The sequence below is a fragment of the Odontesthes bonariensis genome, chromosome 22 (genome assembly GCF_027942865.1).
Source record: "Odontesthes bonariensis isolate fOdoBon6 chromosome 22, fOdoBon6.hap1, whole genome shotgun sequence".
NCBI lineage: Eukaryota > Metazoa > Chordata > Actinopteri > Atheriniformes > Atherinopsidae > Odontesthes > Odontesthes bonariensis.
Genome location: NC_134527.1, coordinates 21,155,391 through 21,182,267, shown reverse-complemented (window position 1 = coordinate 21,182,267; position 26,877 = coordinate 21,155,391). Strand labels below are relative to the sequence as shown.

Genomic DNA, 26,877 nt, shown 5'->3' with positions numbered 1-26,877 from the left:
TATTTTCATTTTTATATGCAATGTCATCAGGAATCATACAAACAAAAATATGTAAATGCAGTACATTTGAACGTAACGTTTTACATCTGTATGACCTATTTCGGATGCTTTAAATGTTTTAAACTGAAATCAAAACGTAACGTTGGCATAGTTAGCCTGCTAGCAAAGAGGAGGGCGGTATGTCGTCCCCCGGAAGTTGTTCTTCTTCGTGGTAGGAGGAGAGTGTTGCTCAGTGCCACGTTGATGGAGACCAGTGGGGACGTGGAAATCTGTCTTGAGTCTGCAGCCGGGACCCGGTAGACCGTTCATTGGTCTCTACAGCCATTGATCCTTGAGCAGTGCCGAAACAGGAACCTGTTCGGGCGTTGCGCGTTTGTGTTTGTCTTCTTTTTTTTGTATGTATGCGTTCATGTGAGAAGCAGCAAAGAATTTAAGGTAAGCCGCTTTAGCGAAGTAATGAGATATCTGTGTATGTGGGTCTCTGAGAGGAACTGTCTCCACTCTTGTGTTTTACTATACAAGCAGCTAGCGGGCTACAGAAACGTTTAATGCCCTTTACCAGGTCAGACAGCACCATATCATTGTAAGCATGTACAGCAACAACATGTATCTTTAATTTAATGCGAAGCTCCTTATTTGCAGAGTTGTGTTGCTTTAAATTTTTACCATCAGCTGTTAGCTTGCTGCTAGCTCCTATTTTCCTTAGCTGAAGTAAATCAAACATTGAAAAATGGCGAAATGTCTCGTCCGTAACGTCCTTGCTGTAACACAGCTGTAAACTACAGGACCCTTGTGATAATGGGGCCTGTATCTGTTATTCTGTAACCAGCCTTATTTATCATACCAGCAGGTGAAACAGTGAAAATGCACCATTCGAAGTAAAAACAGAGGTGTAGTTACTTGTCTTTAAAGCTTTTTTGCAACTAACATTATGACATGCACACCAGTTGCCTTTTCCTAAATCTAAAAGATATGTTAACGCTCTTTAATACATTAAAAACAATTAGATATTGTTGGTATAGTACTTTATGAAAGTGTTAATTCGCCCCTCATTTCTTCAAAGACTCTTCTTATCTCTAAAAGTGGTCTTGAGCAATAGTTCTTCAGGCTTTTTGAAGGTCTTTCAAAGTTTTTCTTTGAACATTTGCTGCTTTTTCACTTATTTTCAGTCCAGTTCTTGTGTTTTTAATTTGTTAAGCCACTTAACACTGAATTATGAATCATTCAGGCATAAAAAAGGCCCAGAACTCAAGGGATGAACCACTGTTGTGTCGACACATAACGGACAACTTAAAGAACCAGTTTAAAATTGTATCTTTAGGCAGTTTGTTACCTGCAGCCTGTCACGAAAACACATAATTTTTTCCCATTTCTTCGGTTTCATCTATGAAAACACCAAAGATAACACAGCTTGACAGACAGAAAATAGGATTTTTGCTCCAACAAGCTGATTCCCAAAGAGCTATTAGCTGAAAACTTGGCATATCTCAGCAGGATGTGCAGTGTGGCCTTAAAACATTGGAGGAAACTAGACAAGTGGAGGACAAAAGAAGAAGTATCAGGCCTAAAAAAAACTATCTACAGCAGATAAACAGTATCTGAAAGGGATGTCCTTAAGAAAGAGGAAAACATCCAACAAAGACCCGACACAGGACCTGAGAGATGCATCTGGACCTTCAGCTGATCCATCTACTGTTGGCCCGAGCCGCCTCAGAAATGGTCTCCATGGAAGGGTGGCTGTCAAGAAGCCATTCTTAAGGAAGGGAAACAGGGAGAAAAGGCTGAGCTGTGCCAAATGACACAAGAAGTGGACTGAAAATCAGTGGCAGCAGGTCTGATGAAGGGATGAATCCTCCCCAGAGCCCGGACCTCAACATTATTGAAGCAGTGTGGGATCATCTGACAGAGAACGGAACAAAAGGCAGCCAACATCCAAAGAAGAGCTTTGGGATGTCCTTCAAGAAGCCTGGAGAACTATTCCTGAAGACGACTTAAAGAAAGGACAGCAAGCTTGTCTGAGAGGGCTCAGGCTGTGTTGAATAAAAAGGAGCTCAAACCAAATATTGACTTTAGAGCTAATTTTTTTGTCTTATACGCTGCATTTATGTTTATGTTTGTACACGTTTCAATAAATCTGCAGCTATTTCTTGGTGTGTTTTTTTTTTTTTTTTTTTGGCGACATACATAAAAGAAATGAGGGGTGTCTCAAAACTTTTGCAGAGGACTGTACAGTTAGTTTAAGCCGATGAGGTGGCGATATTCACTTTTTAGGTGGATTTGACAGAATTGATCAAATCCTGTCAGCAAGGCACCTCAACACAAAGTGCTTCATGTAAAACATGGAAGGCATTAAGGTAAGATATGAACAGCTTGAACCGATGAACAGTAATGAACTTTCCACTGCTGAGTCGGCTCTTTTTTTATTTAGGGGGGGCTTTGTTTTTGCAAGATTTAGAGACAAGTGCAGAGTAACTAAGACCGCAGCTGTTATATCAGAGCTGTTATAAATATCTTATGTCCACACAATAGATGTCAATAACGATCCAAGGAAATGCTGTCCAATATATCAGAGCCCCAAACTGCAGCTTCCTAAATGACCACACAGTTTAATCATCTCTCCGAAACAGTGACAGTAAAAACCTGCTGCTTCCATGTAGCCGGGAAGTGTTCGACTCAGTTAGTTTTAGCAAAGTGGCTTAATGGACTCACGACTGAGTGCATATGTCGATATAAATGTGGAAAGCTTGTTTAGTGGAGTTAAAAAAAAAAAAAAAAGATCCATTCCCTCCGATTTAAGTGAACAACATTCTTTTTCTCCCAAACCTTGAAGTTGAAAATGGCTTCCTTTTCAGGGCAAAATACCAAACGTATTCATGTTTTATGAGCGAGATGATGCCCAGCGAAGCCTCGGAGAGAGAAAAAGCTGAATGAACGTCGCTAAAACTAATTACTGCACTTCTTTCTCCAGGATGAAACTCAAAGAGATCAACCGCACAGCCATCCAGAGCTGGAGTCCAGCGCAGCACCACCCCATCTACCTGGCAACAGGTACGAGCATACAGCGGGCGACCACCTGCTGCCACGTGGCGGTCTTACGGGAGATTTTATCCGGTTTGTGAAGCGTTCAAGACGCTCGACGAGTGACTTAAACTGTCAGAGAAAAGGACTTTGCCACTGGTTTGGTGTATTTGATGTTACAAAGAGGAGGCTGTGGGGTTATTGCCAAGTTGCAGCGAATCGGGGTCGATATTTCTACAACTTGGTTCAAAATAAACGTAGGAGTCCTCCCCTTTAACCCTGATTCGTTAAGTAAGGACGGAGCTGTTTGCTAAATCTAAAAGGGCCCTTTCTCAGACGTGGGATGTTTATCATTCGTAATTACTTTGAACGAACTGAATCTCTCTCCGTCCGTTCTGACCGTCTTCATTTGTCAAAGTGTTGCTAAGTTCTCCTCGTTTTCTGGATGCAAACCGGCAGAGACGTTTCTTTCCTTTGTCAGTCCAGCTGCGCGGCTGTTTTCAGTGTTAATTCATGAATCATTTGGTTTTAAAATGTCTAAATATGTCTTGTATTATGTAAGCAAAGAATAAAAACGGTAAATTTTTGATATAGCACCTGGGAAATAATCAGATTTTTTGCCGTGTTTGCTAAAAAAAACAACAACTTGGTGATGAAAATGGTTGATTGATGGCTCCTGTTCTGCCTCTGCAGGAACATCAGCTCAGCAGCTGGACGCCTCCTTCAGCACCAATGCCTCCCTGGAGTTTTTTGAGCTGGACTTGGCCGAGCCGTCTCTGGACATGAAGTCGTGTGGCAGCTTCTCCTCCACTCACAGGTACAGGCGGCTCCTCAGCAGGCAGACTCTCCCACGCCGCCCTCTGTCTCTCACGCACACGCCTGCTTCACCTCTCTCCCTGCAGATACCACAAACTGGTGTGGAGTCCGTTCGGCATGGACGCCCAGGGTCAGCCGTCCGGCGTCCTGATCGCCGGAGGCGAGAACGGCGACGTCATCCTCTACGACCCCGCCAAGATCATGGCTGGAGAGAGCGACGTCATCATCGCTGAGAGTGACAAGCACACAGGGCCCGTGAGAGCCCTGGACGTCAACCCGTTCCAGGTTCGATTCCTTTTAACTCCGATAATTTCACACTTTATCAACAATCTGCGTTAAAACTAAAAGCAGCGACTCACTTTGTGTGCTTTTCTCTTTTCTCTAAGACGAACTTGTTCGCGTCGGGAGGAAATGAGTCTGAAATTTACATCTGGGATATGAATAACTTTGGTTCTCCGATGACACCTGGACCTAAAACGCAGGTTTGTTTCACGCAGCTACACTTATTCTCTAATATCTATTTAAAAGTATTTCAACAAAGTTCAGTAACTCTTTTAATTTCTCTGTCAAATTGCCAAATTTCTATATGCAATGAGAGGGTGATAAAAGACGAGCAGTCTGTCTGGATGATGTTTGGACACAGTTTGATTCAACTCACTGTGTAAATGACATTTTTTCACAGCTCAGATGGAGAATCGCTGTAAAAAGTCTTGTGTTTCTGTCTTGAAGCCTCTGGAGGACATCAGCTGCGTGTCGTGGAACAGGCAGGTCCAGCACATCCTGGCCTCCGCCAGCCCGAGTGGCCGAGCTTCGGTGTGGGACCTCCGCAAGAACGACCTCATCATCAAAGTTAGCGACCACAGCAACAGAGTACGTCGTCCATTAGGCGTTCAGTCGCCATTTCGGGCTAAAAGCATTTCCTCGCAGTGCTGTGGCGCTTGTGTAATGTCACGTCTTTGTTTTAGATGCATTGCTCCGGTTTGGCCTGGAACCCGGAGGTGGCCACCCAGATGGTCGTGGCATCGGAGGACGACCGGATGCCCGTCATCCAGATGTGGGACTTGCGTTTCGCCACCTCTCCTCTCAAGGTTTTAGAGCATCACACACGGTAAACGCAGCTGGACAATACGGCACTAATTGAACACAATTTTCTTTTCAGACTGAAAGAAAGAGTCTCTCTAGGTTAAATATTTCTATTATTGAGAATAAATCTCGTGAAAATATATCCAAAAGAACTGAAAATACGTCACTAACAAGTAATATCTGTGTAGTCAGAGCCCGATATAACATATTATTATCCACAACCCCCCCCCCCCCCCCTTTTTTTTTTATAATACATTAAGTGCACCATCTTTCTGCCCAAAATGCTTACAATAAACTGATATTACTTTGCTAAAAACAGCCCCCAGAATAGAGTAATTTATGGAATAAAATGTCATTGCCCAGCAGTATGGTATGGAAGACTGAAGCTGCCATGATCTGAAATAATTAAAAAAATGTATAAATAGCTAAATGCACTCTGAAAGACCGCCCCCTCATTTGCATAATGAGGCAGAAATGCATACAGGAGTGTAAAAAGGAAACATGGAGATAAATGGGCAATGAGAGATGAATAATGGGAGAAATGACAGAGAAGTCAAAATGAAATGAAATACAAAAAATAGATTTAAATCATTTATGGTGAAATCTTAATGACATTTGAAGAGAATTAATGAATAAATGGAAATAAATACAAGTTACAGTTGAACAAAGAAATAAATTAGATATATTCCAATTGAAATAACAGATTAAATTGAAAACTGAGTGGTAAAGTTGATAAATAACGACATTAACAGAAGCTTAAATGAATTAAAGCAGGAAATTAGATTTTTTTTATTTGAATATTTTTGTAAAACTTATTCTTTTATTCAATTTCAAGTCATATAAACGTATTTATTTTGGAATTTTTGTATTTATTTTGTATAATAGCAGTTAAAGGAAATTGTTTTACCATCAATAGCTTTTTTAGTTTATTTTACTGTAGTTTATTTTACTGTAGTTCATTAGGATACACAAGGCAGATGTGATAATCACGCATATTTTAAAGTAACTGTATTTTAAACTTATTAAACTGGTAATTCCTCTGTGCCTCTAATTTTAGAAAGTTTTGGTTTTTATAGCTTTGCAAAAACTTAATTTTTCAGATTTTTTTTAATATTGAATATATAGATTAATGTGAGTTTGAGGAATTTTTGCAGTTGAATCCCACATCTGAATACAACCTACTGTTGAGCTGAAGTCAGTTAAATTTTGTTATGTCTGTTAGTCTGTGCTAAGTCTCTACGAAGAATGTTTTTTGTTTTTCCTGGCTTTTAGTTCATGGAAACACTTAATTTTTCTCATTTTTGTTTGAGGAAATTTCGCAATTCTAAGCACAAATTTATTTAATGTAACATTTTTTCACTTAGAATCATGCATTGGAAATGTTTAGATACACATTTTTCTTATTTCAAAGACGGGATAAATCAAATAGCACAGGGAGACATTTAGCTTTTGGTCTTTTTATGGGATTTTGGCTTTAATGGGTGAATTACAGAACGTCACAGTTCTTATCTTTGAAAGTTAAAATGTAGCTTTGCTGTTTTTCATCAAATTCTTCTGGTTTTTTTCGTTGTTTTGTGTTTAAATCCAGGGGTGTCCTGGCCATCTCCTGGAGCTTGTCTGATCCTGAGCTGCTTCTGAGCTGCGGGAAGGACTGCAAGATTCTGTGCTGGAATCCAAACACGGCGGAGGTAAAAGTTGTGCACGTGGCTTTATTTGGGTGCCTTGCACTTTGGGATCTTTTAAGACTCGAGAAAGTAATTCACTCGAATGTCCAGGTGCTGTACGAGTTGCCCATCAGCAGCCAGTGGTGCTTTGACATCCAGTGGTGCCCCAGAAACCCCGCGGTGCTGTCGGCCGCAGGCTTCGACGGACACATCGACATCTACTCCATCATGGGAGGCAGCAACCAGGCGCAGAGCCAGAGACACGCGGACCAGGTGAGGTTTAAACCTGAAAAGCTTGTGTTTTGCACCGTAAAGGTTGTGAAATAAGAAGTCTTCAGAGTAAAACGCCCTGATCGGACGTTTGTGCTCGAAATGATTCCTGAAAATACTCCGCGGATATAAACTGCACGTTAAAGAGTTTGCTTTTTAAGCCTTCAAGGGGAAACTTTTGTCTTTTTTATGACCGTCATCCTTCCTCTGATCTCTTGTTTCTGTTTATTCTCGGAAACCTCTTTTGGTTTAGCTCCTTTCTGCCCTGCCGTCGGACGATTATCGTGAAATTAAAAGAATGAATTGTTGCCATTGTGTTGATAATGCGCATGTTCTGAAAGGGGCTAAAGGGCCCATAAAACACCCAAAAACACAGACAACCAGCGCAGTGACTCGGTAAACGGATTGAGAGCATTCCCTTTTTGTCTCGTCTCCCAGTTTGCACACGCTCGAGCCCAGCCCTCGCGTGCTAAGCTGGACGTACACTGCACAGTTTTTCCAAGTGATTTTAAAGTTGCCAGCAGTTTTCTCACAAGGTGGTCATAAAACTCAATCCAGGCTGTTTTAAGGCGGCCTTTCTCACATCTTGAAAGTTGTGAGAGAAAAAAAAACAACATGTTTAATATTATTTGAAGTCTTTAGTCTTGCCTTTTCATGCAAATTGTGTCATTCAGCGCTGCGTTTTCAACCAGTCCGTGCGCTGTTGTCACTTCCAAACAGGAAGTAGGAGAAGTAGAGAGTTACCATGGCGACGAGGCTAAAAACCGAACTAAAGGAGGAGCAGTTAACTGCTTTATCAACAGCACGACTGTTTCATCTGAACTTAGAAATGCAGCTGTGGCTAAAAGCTGCGTATCGGTCGGCCTCGTTGTTAAGAATTTCCACCAGATGCATGATGGGAAATGATCTGTAGAGGTGGTCTTACAAGTAGTGACCCTGGAGAATCTCAAGTCTTTGCCAAACCTTTTAGTCTGTGACTTAAAACTCAGTGACGTGGTCTTTAGGTGTGAGAGGGTGTCGGCTGTTTCTGTGTCGTCTTGCATTTGGGAGGCATGAGTTTCTCCCTCTCTCCCTCCCTTCCTCCCTCCTTCCCTTCCTCCCTCCCTGCAGAGATGTAAACAGACTCTCTAAGGTAACAGGGATGAGCGTCCCTGCTTTTGAGCAGTCATTAAAAAACCGACGTGACTTAATTATTGTGGCACAGCTGCTTTATCTCGACGTTGTTTCTGTCGCAGCATGCAGCTGATTTTGTTTTTTGTTATTTCTATCAGAAAAGCATAAAAAAGCTTTTGTGTTAACATATATTTGCTCTTACTGCAACTTTGTAAACTGAATTAATGTGGGGCTGAATTCTTTCACACATCGCGGATGCCAGAAATACTTCTGCAAAAGAAACACGATGTGTTCACACAGCTTCTCTGGCAGCAGAGCTTCACCGGCTTTTGCTGCTCTGCTGCATTTTAGGAATTTAGATGCTCTTTAACCCTTAAATGTCCTCCTCTAGATTTTGATGAAGTGCATTTTTCAGTTTTGTGGAAGTAAACCTACCATAACCATCCCTACTACTTGGTTTAGGTATGTAATTCTAACAGAAAATGCGTTACTTGTTCAAAATGTAGCCTTTTTACCACCCTGTGATGGACTGGCGACCCATACAGGGTGTAAAGTGCAGGCTTATTGGTCACAGACAAGAGTGCGGAGGGGATGAGGATGCACAAATTAGATGAATTTACAGGGAGTGAGTGTGTGTGCTGCTTCTTCAAACACCTTTCCACTCCCTTGTCCATCATGTGGATACCCCAGATGTAAATCTGTAGTGTTTCTCATCGTTGGAAGGTGTCTCCAATGGAGAATCTCTGAATTCCACGTGGAAAACAGCAACTATGGGGAAAGTCTCTCTGATTTTAGTGGTCTCCACCTGGGACAGTTTTGCTGACTGTCATAATGCGTTTTAATTTGCTTTTCCCTCATGTTTAGTGCAACTCTTTTTGTATATCATGAGAAGCTGACGTGTAGATTGTAAGAGCTTGAATAAGAGCAACTGGACTTCTATTTGGAAGTGTAGAGTCATCGTACAAGAGCCAAATTATTAACCAAGACTAATAAACTAAACCTACAGTATTGTTTAAGATAGAAATGGGTAAAACGTTGGTTAGGATGAAGACTCATGAGGTTAATTTAACTTCACTTTCTTTGTTTTTTAATCTTAAAACCATGTATGTTTCATTTCTTACTATTAATGCCTCAGATGTCGGGAGACTTGAGGCTTTTGGCGTCCTCCTCTGGGCTCGCCCTCGTTTCCTTTTCCCTTTCTTCGTGGCGGCTTCGTTTGTTTAGCTTTTCTGTGGGTGCTTCTGTTTCAGATCAGCAACTCCTTTGGCAACATGGATCCTTTTGGGACGGGACAGACGTTGCCTCCGCTGCAGCTGCCTCAGACCATCGCCCCCCCAGCCACGATCAACCCCCTGAAGAAGCCGCCCAAGTGGATCCGCAGACCCGTCGGAGCGACGTTTGCTGTGAGTCGGATTTCTTTGCCTCTCGACAGGTTTGCAGGAGGGCTTTCTTTTGGTTTTGGTGTCTAACGCGCTCTGAATCTCCTCTTTTCTTGCAGTTTGGTGGGAAGCTGGTGTCTTTGGAGAACACGCTGCCTCAGCAGCCTCAGCAGCCCACCTCGCACGTGGTGCACATCAGTCAGGTGGTTACAGAAACGGCTTTTTTGAGGCGCTCCGACCAGCTGCAGGCCACTCTGAGCTCGGGCAGCTTCGTGGACTTCTGCCAGGAAAAGATAGCCGCCTCTGAAAATGAGTTCGATAAGACTGTTTGGTCTTTCCTCAAGGTACGACCTCAAGCAGGAGACTTTTCTAGAAAAACCCTGCACATGGCACAGTTTGCAATGAATAAAGCTTTCGGTGTGACTGTTTTGTATTTTCAGGCTAACTTTGAAAGTGATGTCCGCAGCAAGTACCTGGAACTTCTGGGCTACAACAAAGAGGAGCTGGCCTTAAAGGTGACTGTGTTTCCCTGCATGATATTTATTGGTTCTTTTAAATAGGTTCTTTTAAATAGATTTTTGGAGTTCATTTCAGTGCATCTTGTGACAAAACGTGTCCATTCCCTTCTAGATTTCAGCGGCTTTAGAGGAAAAACCTGCTGACTCTCCACAGGTGAGTTCGAGCGTTTAATCTTCTGGTTCATTCAGCATTTTGGGAAACATACGGAGACAGTTGGGTGACCAGCTTTGCAAAAAAAGCGTCTGCAAAATGACTGTAATGTAATGTAATGTAATGTAATGTAATGTAATGCAATGAGCAGCTGAAAAGGGCAGATATTTTCCTCAGGAAGTGGTGCAGGACAAAAGCAGAGCTAAAAAAAAAAACTCTTTAAGTTACTCCATAACCACCGGCTGTGTAAGTTTTATCCAAGGTTTGACAAAACGGTTTAAAAGGTCGTGATATGTGACTGTCGCTGATGCATTTTGTAGCGACTGAACATTTTAATCTGAGCATGGAGTCACAAGAGTCTTAAAGTGTCAAAGACAGCACTTTTAGGTGTTTTATTATGGAGATTTCCGACATGCCGCTCATTTTTTGCACACGTTTTATCATCAAATCACCTGTTTGATAGTAAGCAGCCACTGTTTATGAGAAAATAAACAGTTGTGCAGACTCCAACTGTTCAAAGCTTTCACATTCTCCTTCACCATACAGTTCTTTAGTGAAAGGCTTCAAACCGAATGCCTCTTTCTTTTTTTTCTTTTTTTTTAGAGTTTTGCAATAAGGAAAGTGTTGCAATTCACTTTGCTGCCGTGGTATAAATTCGACTTCACTTTTTTTAAAGCTGCTCAGGGGAAGATGGAAGATATTTTCCCAGCACAGAGGCAGAAATCGGCTCATTATTTCTTTACACTGTGCACATTATGTCACAATTGTTTGACTCATTCCTGCTTCTTTTTTTTCTGGAGGTTAAAATGAAGTCGGTGCAGGGTTTTTTAATTAATTATTCCTCATTTGTTGGATTTTATACCTTCTGAGTGGTTTCTTTTATGTAGTTTTTGACTGATTCCTGAGTCAGCCCTTAGTAATCCCTCCTCGTGTGCCCACAAGTCTTCTTTAGCCTGTGATGTGGAATTATAGGATTTATAATTTATTTGTATTGTTTGACATTTATAAGCTGTTGTAAGCTATATTAGTGTCTGTTTGGTTGGGTAGTAGGTGGGTTACTGGCATTTCTTGGCACAAATGGAGTTCCTGGTGGGTGAATAAAGTTATTTTTATTGGATTTGATCTTTATCACACTGAGGACTGAAACTGAAACAGAAAACAAAGGATAAAGCTCAAACAAAATACCAAAAAATGATCAACTCATGGTCACTCAAAGCATTTCCAGACTGTCGCTCTGCTCTAATAAAATCCTGATTTTCATCCCCATTAAAGTAACCTAAAAACAGCGTCTGGGTCAGTGAATTCAGCTGTACTCTTATCTACGATGATCCCCCACAGAAAAAGTTAGAAAGTCAGGCGTTGGCCATTCTTCATCAATAAGTCTGTTCCCCTCCTGTTCATGTGTACTGGGTCAAAGACTGTGTTCCAGTTGAATGACACAATCGAGCTGTAATAGCTCGACTCAGCGGTGCATGTAACTTTTCAGAGTGTGTTCTTCTAAACAATACAGTTGCCCAGAAATCCTGCAGAGTGAGTCCTCTTTCACTTTGTCCAATCTTTGGGTGAGTAGAGGCCTCAAGGGGACACAAATCAACAACATTGCAGGTTTGTTTGGCCCGTAATCAAGAAACTTATAGAACCGTTTTCATGTGGAAAGAAGAGCTGCATCTGGCGACAAAATAAGGAGATGTTTCCTGAATGTCACGCCATGTCATTGATATTTCCATACCTGCTGCCATTACCAAGGGCTTGAGGAGAGCAGTGCATCAGCATGAAGGCTTACATATACCATTCAGTTAAAATGTAACCTGACAGTCTGTAACGCAGAACTCAGTTTGGTAGCTCTTCTTTTTCAAGTGTGGCCATAAGTCAGTGGAAAGTCCTTCCCACAGAAATGATCTCATGTACAAATCCCCGCACATTCTCATGCTTATCAAAGCGCTGGTTATTAAGGAAGCAAGCTTGCACACATTGAGTGATATGTGAGTGTGTGCGTGCATTTATGTCTGGTTGCTGGTGTGTGTAATGAGTGTGGTTGTTGGGGGAGGATGGGGAAGGGGAAAGTTGGACTGTTATCCGTGTGTGGGCTTGTGTTTGAATGTGTGATGAGAGTAAGAGAGAGTATGTGCTGTTGATCCCTATTGTGCACTTCATGATTTTGGCGCCCTTGTTTCCTGTTTTCCTTTCTCTTTTTTTCTTTCTTGCCAGTGTATTTTGTCTATTTTTAAGATATTATGGTCTGCATATTACTTTTATCTGTCATATTTTACAATCTCAATCTGTTTTTACCTTACGTGCCCAGGGACTACAGGTGGAAATTAGCAAATGTTGCTACAACCTGGCACAAGGCATCTCTTCTTTCACGATTAATGCTTTTATGCATTGTCCCTGTTTTAAATAAATAAATAAATGAGAAAGAAAAAATGATGACGTGTTCTCTGTTTATCCAGCCCGACGTGCCTGCTCCAACTTCCCTGCAGCCTTTAGCAGAACTCAGCCTCCTGCCGCCGGCTGACAATCCGGAGGAGGCCTTCGACTTGATTGCTGCTGCAAACCTCCAGCCAGCAGCCATGCCTGAGCTAAATCACACTCCAGAGCCGGCGACAGAGGAGACGGAGGAGCCGAAGGAGCCAGAGGAGATGGAGGAGCCGAAGGAGCCGGAGGAGATGGAGGAGCCGGCAGAACCAGAAGAATCTAACGAAGCAGACGTAACTGCGGAGCAGGCTCTCCCAGAGGAGGAGGCTGACGATGAGGAGGAGGAAGAGGAGGAGATTCCCCTGAATGAGGTAGGATTTAAACAGTGTTAGAGATGCTCACTGAATTTTACTTCAGAATCATGCATGACCTCACATGGGTGGAGAGCTGCTGTCAGGACAATGAAGGAATGAACCGGTTTCATCCAAGTACTCAGATTTACATTTTGGTACATTTCCATTGAGACTCGCTGAGAGAAGACGCGGCAGTCGAATTAACCAGATGTGTGACATTAGAGCTACAATCTGTCTAAAAGAGACGTGACCTTTTCGGATTATCCATGTCAGACGAAATCCAACAGTGTAAGTCTTCACCAAAAACTATTGTTGTGTTGCCTTTTAGTGACGCTAGGAGAGCAGCCGTGGGTGTCATCTGTCAGTCTGAAATGTCTCTCGCTTGTATGGTCCTAAAATCTGTGGGGATGTTTGTAGTTTCATGACGGCCTGCCTGGACTGATGTTTCACACCCAGGATGAATTGTAACCACATCTTCTCGTTTAAAGGACACGTCTCTTTGTGTGCTTCAACTCACGGGGAAACACGAGACGATGTTTCAGGAGACGATGGCACCGGTGCGGATAGAGGAGAGCAGTCCTGTGGAGACACCGGCTGAGGTCCCAACTCCAGTCCCGACCCCTGCGGGAGGCGTCGCTCTCAGCATCAGTAAAGGTAACAGCGAAGCCTTCAGCTCCATCCAGGCAGAATCAACATTACAGGTGGCGATCAGGACAACTTAGGAAACTTTGAAATGGAACAAACGTGGACTTTAAGTAGAAGAAAGCCTGGGGAAAAAAAAGCAAAAAAAATCATCCAATAGGACCCAGAGAGACTAAAAAGGGAGAAAGATACTGCCTGATGTGCGTATAAGTCATAAAAGCAGGTTTCTTCTTAATGAGAATCCCCACTACTCTCTTTAATCTACTTATCTGAGTATCTGCTGATTTTAATTCGGTATCAAATCCGCCTGCTGATATGTGTCTGCACATTGATGGCTGCATCACAAACAGGAGCCGCCTTAAACGGTGCCAGTTTGCCAAAATGTTGGCTTAAAAACAACAAAAGGCTCATTAGAGGAGCTTAAACCACCTGTAACTGATGCTCGTTTAATTTAGTTTTAGAGGGTTCTGCTCCCCTTTATGGCTTTAATTTGTCACCCGTTTTCACGCTCATTGTGCGGAATAAGATCTGAGGTTTAAACTTAAACTGTAGCGGAACCTGATGTCTCCTGACGTGATTCCAGTCTTTGCTGTTTTAGTCTTAGAAATGCGAGCAGGTTGTGTTTGAATTCAGGCTTTTTTTTTAAAAAAGTATTTGCTTTCTTTGGTTTTCCTACAAGACGTGGACGGCCTGATCACGCAGGCTCTGCTGACCGGGGACTTCGAGGGAGCTGTGGAGCTCTGTCTCCATGACAACCGGATGGCAGACAGCATCATCCTGGCCATCGCCGGAGGGGGCGAACTCTTGGAGAAAACCCAGAAGAAGTATTTCACAAAAGCACACAGCAGGATAACCAAGGTAACAACCGTGTGAGTTAGTGTGGAGGGTTGTTAAAGGGAGAGTTTTATCGCCGGTGATGTAACGGCGTGTTTGTCCTGCAGCTGATCAGCGCCGTGGTCATGAAAGACTGGCATGACATCCTGAAGACGTGCGACCTGCACAGCTGGAAGGAGGCTCTGGCCGCCGTCATGACTTACTCTCGGCCTGAGGAGTTCTCCTCCCTCTGTGGTGAGTTCACACACACTCGGCGGGGGTGGGGTTTGACAGCTTTGAACCTGAGCTCTTGAACTGAACTCGTCCGTCCGTTAGACCTTCTCGGTGACAGACTGGAAGCAGCGGAGGATTCTCAGCTCCAATCTCAGGCCTGTCTGTGTTACATCTGCGCTGGCAGCGTGGAGAAGCTGGTGTCCTGCTGGAACCGAGCCCAGGACGGACATACTCCCCTTTCCCTGCAGGTGTGTGTTGTATCAAAGTCACAGATTTGCCTGCAAACCTTTTCTTTTTACACATTCAGCAGTTATGAAGCAACCTCATCTCTTAACTAACAGCTAAATGCTCCACCGCGATCACCAGCTAACTTCTTACTGTGGCTGGCTGTGTTTTTTTTGGTCCGGTGAGTTATTATACTATGGCAAAGTAAGCAAAGACAGCTTGAGTTCCCAGTCTGCATCTTTAAACCAACTGACCACCACAAAGGAACCAGAAACAGCAGGAAACTAGCTGCTGACTATAAGCGAGAATTTAGCATCAAAGTAGAGAGGAAACCTTGGGCGCCAGAAGTAAAGCTTTGTATCAGCGATGGTTCCGCTCGTCGCCTGCTCTTTGAACTCGTGTGCTGCGTTTAAATGTCTCAGGACCTGGTGGAGAAGGTGGTGGTGTTGCGTCGTGCAGTGGAGCAGACCCAGCGCTCCGGTCCCGCCGCTATCGGCATCCTGCTGGCGGAGAGGATGAGTCAGTACGCCAGCCTGCTGGCCTCGCAGGGCAGTCTGACCACCGCCATCACATACCTGCCCGACAACACCAACCAAGTGAGTAACACCGCCACAGCCGGCAGCACCTCTTCACTTCTCCTTAGTTCAACTTTGGCAGACAAAACCAATCCGATTATTAACAATTTGGCCTTTGAACTGACACAAGTGGCGCTTGTTTTGCTTGTTAAGGGCCTGTGTTGCACATGCTCCCCCTCCAGCTCTTCAGGAGTTTTTAGCATGTGGATAAACCCCGACTTTTCCACGGTATAATGTTGTTTGTGTCCCTATGGGAAGCGAATGCAGAGCGGAGGTCAACGGAAGTTAAATAGAAAAGAATTTGCCCCTAAAGCACAAAGTAACTCTTCTACCTTTTAGTAAAACTCACAGTAAAGTTTTGATTTGTGTGATTTACTGGGCTCATCAAGTCTAACCCGTCTCGAATTCCGTCCATCCAGGTTACCGTGCAGCAGCTTCGTGACCGCCTGGGTCGGGCTCTGGGTCAGCAGGCGGCTCCGGCACAAACCCACAGGGCTCCGTCTCAGGCTCGGCACGGCTCGGCTCCGGCCCAGCATCCGTACACTCCGGCCCAGCCCTCCATGGCGCCTCGGCCCGCCGCTGCGGCCCCACCGCCCGGGCCTACGCCTGCCTCTGCCCCGGCTCAGCCGCAGTATTACCAACCAGTATGTTCCCCCCTGTACATCTCACCTGCTACTAACCACTTGGCGAAAAGTTTTCTTCTAGTCATTTCATTGGTTGGATTTCTCTTCTGGCCAGGGTTTAAATGATGTCCTGTTTCTTTAAGAGTAACGATAAAGTGCCTTTGGCTCCTGTAAAGTCCTCTCTTTTATCCATGGGTGTGACCCCTCGTGTACTTAGGCGTTGTTGTGGCATTGTTTCGTGCGCGCCCCCCCCCCCCCCCCCCCCCCCCAATGCTGCGGCCATCATCGCCTTGTGCCGTGTTTCTCTGTGTGCTTCAGGTGAGGGCTGCTTCCACTGTCACCTCCTGGAGTAACCAAACTCCAACAGCCCTCCCTAATGTCCCTCCTCCTCCTCTTCAAGTAGGCAGCGCCTCAGAGCCGCAGGTACACGCCCGCCCACCACAACTGCACACGCACCTCACTGCAAATTTAAAATCCATCATGTGCTTGACAGCAGTTGCGGTAGCGCCCTCCCCTCTAGCTACACACCACCTCACTGTCTTCATGTGATTTAGTGCTCTTCATGCCTCATATCGAAATGCCTGCTGTTGGCACTCTGCTCTCTGTTTTCAACACCGAGATTCGCTCTTTTTCGATAAACGTCAAAGGATAATTGTCTTTCTTTCGTCTCGACGTGGTTTCAGATTTGCTTTTCTGTCTCTTCAGGCGGAGCCTCCGAACCCGATGTTCGGGATGCCGGCCTCGGGCGCAGCAGCAGCCCCTCCAGCCTCTTCCGCTCCTGCGTACATGTACTCCCATCAGTACCAGCGTAAGTTTTTATCAAACACAAACTTTTACGTTGAGTTTTTGCCTAAAAAAACAAAGGATTCAAAACTGTTTTGACTCAAAAGTATCGTCAACTTTAACCAAAATGTTCGAAATCTGCTAAATGAAAGGAAAAATGATGAGCTGCTCTGTCCATTATGTGGTCATTCACTAAGGGAAGCAGCAGGAGTGGCAACTGAGACTTTTGAATGAACGATATTGCAACATTTGTGGCTGTTTTCTGTTACATAAAAGTTTAACTAAGTCCGAGTTTAACGTCTCTTTAACGAGGAGATTTCATTTTTTTTCCATCCAGCTGATTTAAGGGAAAAAATGAGGATGCAGATTAAAAAGGTGGATGAACATACGCACTTTCATTGTGTATTAATACATATGTTTTGCTCATACTTTTATTCAATGGAATGCCTTTTCTTTTAACTTGCTTTCCAGGCACTTGTCATACTTTCCAGCATAAGATAGCTATACTGAACAGAGTTTTTAAAGTCTCACCGTTCTCTAAGGTTGATTATCCACAGTATCTCATAAGCTCCGTTAATGCTAAGCTGTGCAGCAGGAGGCCGTTGTTACCGTCCTGTCAGCAAGAAAGCAGGAAAATCTGCTCGGCCCCCCAAACTGAAACGTGTAACGTCAGAAATGTTTCCCACGCGCAGGTTGGAGCGGCAGTGCTGCCTCCGCCACACGCAACAGGTGCAGCAAACATGATCATAAAGGAGGGAATTGGACCAATAACACATAAATGTCTTATTGTTTGACGGCCGCTTTGTTCCAAAGTGCAAATAAAAACCTCCACATCTTGTAGAAATGATCAGGTTTTGGGTTAATAAAGCTGAGTCGGACGTCCTGGTCTAAGTAATTGTCGGCGGCTTTGAAAAGGACTTGAGCGCCACACTTCAGTGGACTTTAAGCTCTTTAAAAAGAAAAAAAGCTGGTTACGTTCAGATGTTTTGGGTCTTAATGCCCGTTTGATGTTCTCTGTGATTAGGTGGGAGCTCTAATTATTCCCCTCATCTCCAGTTACAAGAAGTGTTTCTTTCTTTGATTTCTGCTTGTTTCTAGGAACATATTCATGAAAAGAAATGAACCAAACACTTACCAGAGCCCGTTGGAACCCTTTTAAAATGCTTCTGTGCTCAACGCCTTGAAGCATGTCTCTTTGGAAATGTCGGACACTAACAGTGTGTTTATCTCTCGTTTTAACCTCAACATTAAGCATGTTTTGTGTGTGTCTTCCCGTTGCATGATGCAGTTGGAAGTTGTTTTTTTTTCGCTAACACGACTTCCTGTCTGACTCCCAGCCTACCCCCAGGTCAGCCAGTACCCACCTGGAGCTGGGGGGGTGCCTCTCTATCAGCCTCTTCAGTACTCCTCTGCTCCTCCTCCTCAAACTCCTCCTGCAGAGCCCTCCTCCCCTCCTCACCCCCCCGGCTTCCTCTCTCAGTACACTCACCCCGTCCCGTCTCAGCCAGCACCTCCTCCCTATCCCGGACAGCCTCCGGTCAGCCAGTGCCTGTCCTCTTCTCCTCCTTCCCACCTTTCTTTCTATCCCACCTCCTCTTCCTTTTCCGCTGCTCCGTCCTCCGGAGCGTCTTTCCAGCATGGCGGTCCAGGATCTCCTGTGTCGTACATGCCTCCTCTGCATCCTCCGCCGATCGGATTCTCAGGTACACAGCCAGACCCCGACCTCAGGTCCCTGCCTCTCAGAGAACAGGTCTGCATGGCTCTGATCATCCTCTCTGTCCTCCTCTCAGACTCACTCAGCCTGTAAGGGCACAGATTCCAGTTTCTTCCGTTTCCTCAGACTAACAGGGTCCAGTATCACTCAGCGGGGTTCGTTTTCTGCTGTTCAGAAGCGTCTTTAACCAACGTATCCAGACCGAGTGCCACTGGAATAACCTTTGTTTTGTATTATACTGCATTTATTTAAAAAAAAGGCCGTTAAAGACCATATTAGCAGAGACGGATAAAAAGCAAAAGATGACAATCCAAACCTAATAAAAATGATTACGAGTGTTAAAGATACTAGACGTAATGCATTTAAAGGCGAAAAACATTTCATTAAGCCATTAATAACCCTTTAATGAATATATCAAAATGAAACATTTGATAATGATGTAAAATGTAGTTTTTTTTTCTGGTTTTAATTCAAATCTGAACTGTTATCTTTTATTTAAAGGTAAATAAAAGCTCATTACCGCTTAACAAATCAAATCGAGCTGCTTATTTGAGTTCAAACTTCTTCGAATTGAATATTAACATCTTGTTTTTTTGGATATTGTGATGATTTTTTTTTTTTTTTTTTACTTTACATTCTGATAGTTTATACACCCAAAAAATGCAGCAAATTAAGCAGATATTGTGCTTTATGTGACTCATTGAATATTTTCCCATTTTTGGTTGCTTTTCTCTTATAAATGATGTTTTTTATTATTCTACTTTTTCTTCTGATATTATTCAGATATAATTTTTTTGTTCTTATCTAAGTTGTATCTCATCTTAGATAAATATGCAGTAAATTGACTGCAGCTCAGTTTTAAAGACACACTAACCAAAACCGTCATTAAAAGGCGAATTTAAAGATCTTTTTCCTAGTAGATGTAATTCATTTATAAGCCCGATCACGTTTTTAATCAGTTTATCATATCATAAATCTAACGTGCCTTATTGTTACCTCTGTTATTATTCCAGTGGCACGTTGTGTCTGTAGAACAGTGGCAGAGAAACAGAGCCGGAGCTTTTGTCATCAGCATTATTCTGCTTTAAAATAACCTGCTGTGGTAAAATAACTCGGGTTTCATCATCTCTCTGCACACGAACAAAACAATCCACACTGGAAGAGTTTGTCTGAAATGAGAGAGACGGAAGTTAAATAATCTGAAAAAGTCCAAATCATCTGCAGCTAATTTGCATGGCTTTTTTTTTCCTCCAGCTACAATGAACATTACACTGATCTCTTATGTGCTAATTGACATTCAATTGAAGCAAAATGACAACACCGAATACTTGAATTTTTCTGCTTATCTGCCAAACAAAGCAAGGTTTAGTGGACACTTTAATTTGTTAGTAAGAGGAAGAAGTTTGTAACACAGTATAATGTTGCAGTTGCATCGATCAATAACTGGAGTCATTATGTAGAAAGTAAAAGGTTTACATGAAGCAGATATATATTTCAGTTTATATATCTGACCAGAATCAGATATGATGGAGTTAAAAGTAGATACAAGTGCTCCTCTTATTGGTAGCTTTATGTTTTCTGTCCGAACACATGATCAGTGACACGAGAGAAAGTTATTCACTGGAGAAATGATGAGCTTTCACAAAGATTAGGACGACATCATGGTGTGTAACAAACTTGAAGTGTTTAAGATTCAGAACATGAGGCAGGCTGCTGAGGAGTTTGTTCTTTCTTTAGGGCCTCTGAACGGCTGGAACGATCCTCCGGCTCTGACCCGAGCACCGAAGAAGAAGGTAAGTCTGCATTAACTCATAAAAGCACTCGCAGGTTCTTCCACATATAATTCCCTTCTGTATAAACAGAAGCTAAGGTTGACTTATTCCTTAAACCCCACTCTGTTCTCACTGTTGATCAGCTTGCAGTTTCTTCAGTTTGCCTCCAATCAGCCAGACTTTCTCACAATCTTTTAAAAAGGTCTTGAGCAATAGTTCTCCAGGCTTTCTGAAGGTCTTTACACGTTTTTCTTTGGACATTGGGTGCATTTTCACTCATTTTCAGCCCAGTTCTTGTGTTTTTTTTTCTTTGTTAAGCCACTTAACACTGACCTTTGAATCATTCAAGCATTAAAAAAGGCTCCTAACTCAAGGGATGGACCAGTGTTGTGTCGACACATAACAGACAACTAAGCAAAGGACCAATTTTTATTGTATCTTTTGACAGTTTGTTACCAGCAGCCTGTCACACAGACACATCATTTGTTCCCATTTCTTTAGTTTCATCTATGAAAAACACCAAAGATAACACAGTTCGACAGACAGAAAATAGTATTTTTGCTCCAACAAGGTGATTCCCAAAGAGCTATTAGCTGAAAACTTGGCATATCTCAGCATGGTGTGCAGTGTGTCCTTAAACATATGAGGAAGCTGGACAAGTGGAGGACAAAAGAAGAAGTGTCAGGCCTAAAGAACTATCTACAGCAGATGAACAGTATCTGAAAGGGATGTCCTTAAGAAAGAGGAAAACATCCAGCAAAGACCCAACACAGGACCTGAGAGATGCATCTGGACCTTCAGCTGATCCATCTACTGTTCACTGAAGCCTCATCAGAAATGGTCTCCATGGAAGGGTGGCTGTCAAGAAGCCGTTCTTAAGGAAGGGAAACAGGGAGAAAAGGCTGAGCTGTGCCAAATGACACAAGAAGTGGACTGAGAATCAGTGGCAGCAGGTCTTATGGAGGGATGAATCCTCCCCAGAGCCCGGACCTCAACATTAATGAAGCAGTGTGGGATCATCCTGGCAGAGAACGGAACAAAAGGCAGCCGACATCCAAAGAAGAGCTTTGGGATGTCCTTCAAGAAGCCTGGAGAACTATTCCTGAAGACTACTTAAAGAAATTACGGCATGCTTGTCTAAGAGGGTTCAGGCTGTGTTGGAGAAAAAAGATCCTCAGACCAATTAGACTTTAGAGCTCATTAGAATTATAAAAACTTTTTTGCCTTTTATACTGTATTCACTTTTAAGTTTGCACTTGTTTCAATTCATCACTGCTCTTATTTTCCTATTTTTTGGTAACATATAAAGAAATGAGAGGCATCCGGTGAGCTTAAGTGAGCAGGAAGACAGACTCACGTCTTAGGTGGACTGAGGTGATAAAGTTGGATGTCTTTATTCAGCAGTTTCCAGACAACTACACCCCGCCCATCCCCATCACGGCTCCCATCATGTCCCCATTGGGTGCTGACCCTCAGGGTGCCCAGCCGATGACCTCTGGAGCCCCTCAGGCTATGGTGCAGGGCCCCCACAGTGCCCAGGTCCCCTACTCAGGCATGCATCAGCAGCAGCTCTCCCCTACATCCATGAATCCTGCGATGCCAAACACCAGCATGGAGGGCCCGCCAGGAGCTCCTACAGGAGATGTGATTCAGGTAGGAAAAAGTATTTAAATCAAGAAAAAAACAAAGTTTTATTGAATCCTACTCTTGTTGATTTTTATATATATATATATATATATATATATATATTTTCTTGTCTTAACAGACCTGACAGGTTGATTTAAACCCTGTGAGGAAATAACAGATGAGTACTTAGAGGACTTATTTAGACGCCCCGCCGACGTTCTGAACAATTTAGAAGAGTTTCCAGTTCAGAGCCCGACACGATGGGACTTAGGTGTTGAAAACATGAGCGAACCAGAGATTTAACATGAGCCTCCAAAGTGAAAGCTGAGTGGAAAGTTACCCCAAAGTTCCTGATTGAAGATTTAGCAAAATAAGCAAGTGGACCTCGAGTTTCCATCACCTTAGATACAAATCAGTCAGGACCACAATCAAGGACAAATGTTTTCTCCTCGTTAAGGTGGAGAAAGTTGTCAGCCATCCAACTTTTAATGGAGCCTAAACACCTGTGAGATCCTTAGCTTAGAAAGATATGGGGACTTAAAAGAGATACAGCTGAATGTCATCTGCATAGCAGTGATAAGAAATGTCCTTAAAAGTGCTCAAAATGTGCTGAAGAGACAGCAGATATAACAGGAACAATAAAGGCCCCAAAACAGGACCATGTGGCACACCGTTAGGGAAGAGAAGTGGAAGTGGAGCTGAACTCAGAAGCAGCCACAGAACATGATCGTTCAGGTAGAAAAGACGCGAAAAACTCCAAAGCAGACCCCGATACACCTACCCAGTATCTCAGCCTGTGGAGCATAATGTGATGGTTCGCAGTATCAAAAGTTTTAAAATAATCTCATCTCTCGAGCAGCGTCTAAATGACACGGATAAACTTTTTGCTGTGTTTGAAATGTCTGTGTGTGTCATCGTGTTGAACCCTTCAGCCTCTGCAGTCCATCCCTGCCGAGAAGATCACGAAGAAGCCCATCCCCGACGAGCACCTGGTCCTGAAGACCACATTCGAGGGGCTGATCCAGAAGTGCTTGGCTGTCGCCACTGACCCCGTGAGTCTACGACTGTGCAGCTCACCAGTTCATCTCTGTTTTAACGCGTGTCTAACCGTGTGCTGGTTTTATCTTTTCGCAGCAAACCAAGCGGAAGCTCGACGACGCCAACAAACGTTTGGAGGCGCTCTATGACAAACTCAGAGAGCAGACGGTGAGTAAACCGGTCAATATTACTTTTTTATTTAAGACAACTGCTTAATTCCTTCTTCCTAATGGTTATTTCTGCCCTTTCTTCAGCAGATTGTAGCCAAAAGAGTGTTCTGGTTTTATTTTTCTCTGTCAGAGTTCAACTGCAAAAAACACTCCAATAATATTAATAATTATAATAATAACCGTAAAGCGTCAGTTTATGGTCGCGGTTCTCTATCCCGCAAACAGCAGCACACGCCAAATATGGACGTCACAATACCTGTTACACCTGAGCCAATCGTGCACCTTGATTTTTGTAAATTGAGTGTTTGAAAACCCGGAAGATTTTAAGGTAAAAGTGTTCAAGCAGTTTCGTCTACAGACGCAGTTTCGACCCATCAAACCCAAAGAAGTTCCTGCGCATCAAAAGAATTTAAAAAAACAGATCAGTTGCGTTTGTTAAGACTTCTTAAATCCAATCCGTATTTATTTATAAAACATTATAAAGAGCCGTACAGAAAATCGGATTAAAAGCCACAAACAACAGACGTAACAGCATACACATAAAATAAGTAAAAGAGACGAAACACTGTGAAAACAGCCCTACATTGCAAGCATAAAAACAACATAAAATCAATTAAAACAACTAACTAAAAACAACCGAGGTTGACGCCATTGTGTTAAAAGCCAAGTAGAAAAGATGGGTTTTAAGGAGGGATGTGAAAGCCAACATAGAAGAGGCCCGTTTAATGTTTAACGTGGAGTCGGAGATCATTCCACAAGCTGGGGGCTGCAACAGAGAGAGCGCCATCACCTCTGAGCGTTCCCTTGGTTTTAGGCGCCTTCGGGAGCAGCTGATCTGAGGGAGAAACGGGATAACAAATAAACAAAAAAAGAGGTTTGAAGAATGAGAGTCGATACAACACTTTTAACTAATAGGGCAGAGAGAGATTCACTGTTCGACTCGAACTCTTGTTAAAACTAAGTGAACGCAAAGGTTAAAAAGCAGGACTGTCAATCAGGTGAATAAGGGGAGTTTTTTTGTGTCTGTTTTTTTTTAATGTTTTGGCTATAAAAGCACCCCGCGCTCCCGTTGAGAAGTAACTGATCTTTAAAAAGGATTTCCCCATTTCTGGAAACAACAAATATATATACGATCTACCACAACTATAAACACAAAAAAAAATAAAGATGGTCTCTTCCAGGTGCTGCTCCAAACATAAGAGGATTTTTGTGTTTATTTATTTTTCTTTAAAATCAAAAGGAAGTGTTTTGTGAAATGAAACGAGTAGAGAGATGAGCAAACGCTTTAAAACTGGTAAAACAAATTGTTTTACTCGCTTGTTGTGCTGAGGTGACAGCAGCTGCTGGCAGATACATTTCCTCATAAAACGGTCGATTGAGCACTCCCTGAGAAATAAAGGAATTATCTAGCAGGCATGAAGAGAGGAGGAGGAGAAGCTGTCCGGCTGAGCTGGAAAGGAGGCAAAGAAGGAATCGATTCAAATGGGAAAAGAAAGATGACAAAATAAGCTGCTGTTTGTGACTCTGACCTGGGCTCCGTGTATGTGCGTGTTTATTGTGAGCCCACAAGCAACCTCAATCTAACACTAAGTTTTACTTAAAAACTCATATGACCGCCTCCACGCTGCAGTCGCACTCATGTCCCTCTGCTGTTCATCTCCGCAGCTCTCTCCCGCCATCGTAGGAGGACTTCATAACATCGCCAGGAGCATAGAGTCCCGATCCTACACGGAGGGCCTCAACATCCACACCCACATAGTCAGCAACAGCAACTTCAGCGAGACGTCGGCGTTCATGCCCGTCCTGAAGGTGGTGCTGACACAAGCCAACAAACTCGGGGTGTGACGAGGAAACTCGTCCGAGCGTCCGACTGACTGGTCCGAGACGGAGCCTAGCATCCTTTCGGCCGCTTGTTTCACAGGGAGCTTCATCTGACTCGCGATGCAAAACGACAAAGGTTTTCTGAGACGTAGGACAATAATGTTCACTTCTTCTTCGTGCCATTCATGTTTTTATGATGCAACTCGAACATAAGCCATGCGGTCGGTCGCACTCAGTGGTGAAAGTAAATTGTGAGCCAAAAAAAAAAAGGCGATTTGGAAAAAACAAACAAACAATTAAAACACCTTAACTGGCTGAAAAGCCACTGGAAAAATTTGATTTTAATTCACACGTGAAGTCGTGTGGATTCGTGTCGGACAAAGTGATGATAATTCAACGGTCTTATTGAAACGTTTTCAGGAAACGTTTTTTTCAGGGCATGTCTGTTGGAATTAAAATGTAATTTGAAAGAATTAATCTAATTCCTATTCATTACATATTAATAGCAGATTTTGTGGCACATGCTTTCAGCTCACAGCTCGTGCAATCTTGCAACTTTTAGATTCCAGAAACATTAGCTTTGTCTTTATAATCTGATAAATTTGTGCACTACAAACAGGGCTACCACACCTTTTAATCCATTAATTTTTCCGAATTTTCTCCTTTCAGAACAAATGAAAGCTTTGTGCTTTTTAATGCGCCATTGCTTGCATGCGTTTGGCATTAGACACGCAAATAAAACTCAGAATATGGGTGAAAACGGGGCATAATCATGTTAATGCCAGTTATTTTGTTAACACATGTACCGTAAACCATTTTCCCGCTCTCGCTGACTTACTTTCGCCACTGGTGGCGCTGCGGCCAACACATCGGACCAACATATCGTCAGTGCGCGCAGCAGTGGAGTCCCGCGCGTTAGGAAAATTAATGTTTTATTTCATTTTGTGTTTTTATTTGTTTCTTTTCATCATTGTAATCATGAGTCTCGCACAGTGCAATGAACTTTACAAAAAGAGGATTTTAAGGAATTTTAAAAGTATGCATGCTCAAACAGGCTATCAAAGTCGTCTTTAAAGCGTTGGCGGTAATTATCTGGTAATTATTTGGAACTCAGAGGGAAACTGGAAGAAGACTTGTACTTGATTTTCATTCCCACTTGGATGAGGGCTGCAGCCTGAGTCGTCAACCTCACTTTATGTTGTTAATAAAAGAAAACCCGTTTTTCTTTTAGTGTTTTAGACTGACTACAGGCAATATTTTCAATAAATAGTATTTATTTACACAACAGTGTTGTGGTGTTTTTATTTTCTTTCATCTCTGTGAAATTAACAATTTAGAAGATGGCGCCTGATTTGGAAAACATAAACACAGACTTTCCATCAACATTACCCGGTGTGAAATGCCTCCACACATTGGATGTCGTATGTGGCATTTTTCTGTTGAATAAGACGACCAAAAAAAATGTTTAAAAACACTAATGCAAACAGATAGTTGATAAAGAAATGGAATGGTCTTCTTCATAATATTTGACAACTGATGAATTTTTGCGTTTGAATGGTTACAGGAAACCATCTCGTAGGAGGCAGAAGAAACATCACATTTGAGGTAGCTAGCACCGTTTAGCAGGAGGCAGAAGAAACATCACATCTGAGGTAGCTAGCACCCTTTAGCAGGAAGCAGAAAAACATCACATCTGAGGTAGCTAGCACCCTTTAGCAGGAAGCAGAAGAAACATCACATCTGAGGTAGCTAGCACCCTTTAGCAGGAAGCAGAAGAAGCATCACATTTGAGGTAGCTAGCACCCTTTAGCAGGAAGCAGAAGAAACATCACATTTGAGGTAGCTAGCTAGCACCCTTAAGCAGGAGGCAGAAGAAACATCACATTTGAGGTAGCTAGCACCAGGATAAGAGAACCTCTTTTAATGAAATCGTGCTAGCTAGCTATCATTTAGCATATCTGGTTTGCCAGTTAGTTAGCTACTGTTTGAATACATTTTGATTCAATATTTTAGTTTATAGTAGTTTAATAATAGTTTAATAATAAAACTTTAAAGTGATAG

General features: G+C 42.9%; 1 protein-coding gene across 5 annotated transcripts; it reads left to right on the top strand.

The window, feature by feature from the left end:
* The first annotated feature begins 207 nt into the window (after nt 1-207).
* sec31a (SEC31 homolog A, COPII coat complex component) lies at nt 208-26,101 on the top strand. Of its 5 annotated transcripts, none has more exons than XM_075456395.1 (28): nt 208-435; nt 2,969-3,048; nt 3,712-3,835; nt 3,921-4,119; nt 4,221-4,316; nt 4,564-4,704; nt 4,800-4,942; nt 6,506-6,605; nt 6,693-6,854; nt 9,215-9,367; nt 9,463-9,687; nt 9,784-9,858; nt 9,974-10,015; nt 12,463-12,798; nt 13,269-13,434; nt 14,102-14,280; nt 14,364-14,490; nt 14,572-14,717; nt 15,117-15,290; nt 15,689-15,913; nt 16,211-16,315; nt 16,598-16,700; nt 18,013-18,378; nt 20,127-20,182; nt 21,566-21,814; nt 22,720-22,839; nt 22,922-22,993; nt 24,661-26,101. In XM_075456395.1, exons 2-28 carry the CDS (start codon nt 2,970-2,972, stop codon nt 24,838-24,840), a joined length of 4,143 nt encoding a protein of 1,380 aa, XP_075312510.1. In that variant the 5' UTR covers nt 208-435; nt 2,969; the 3' UTR covers nt 24,841-26,101. The 5 variants fall into 5 exon arrangements, with proteins under 5 accessions (XP_075312510.1, XP_075312509.1, XP_075312511.1 ...); XM_075456394.1 differs by having other exon boundaries at nt 21,563-21,814; XM_075456396.1 differs by lacking the exon at nt 16,211-16,315 and having other exon boundaries at nt 21,563-21,814.
* The last annotated feature ends 776 nt before the right edge of the window (nt 26,102-26,877 follow it).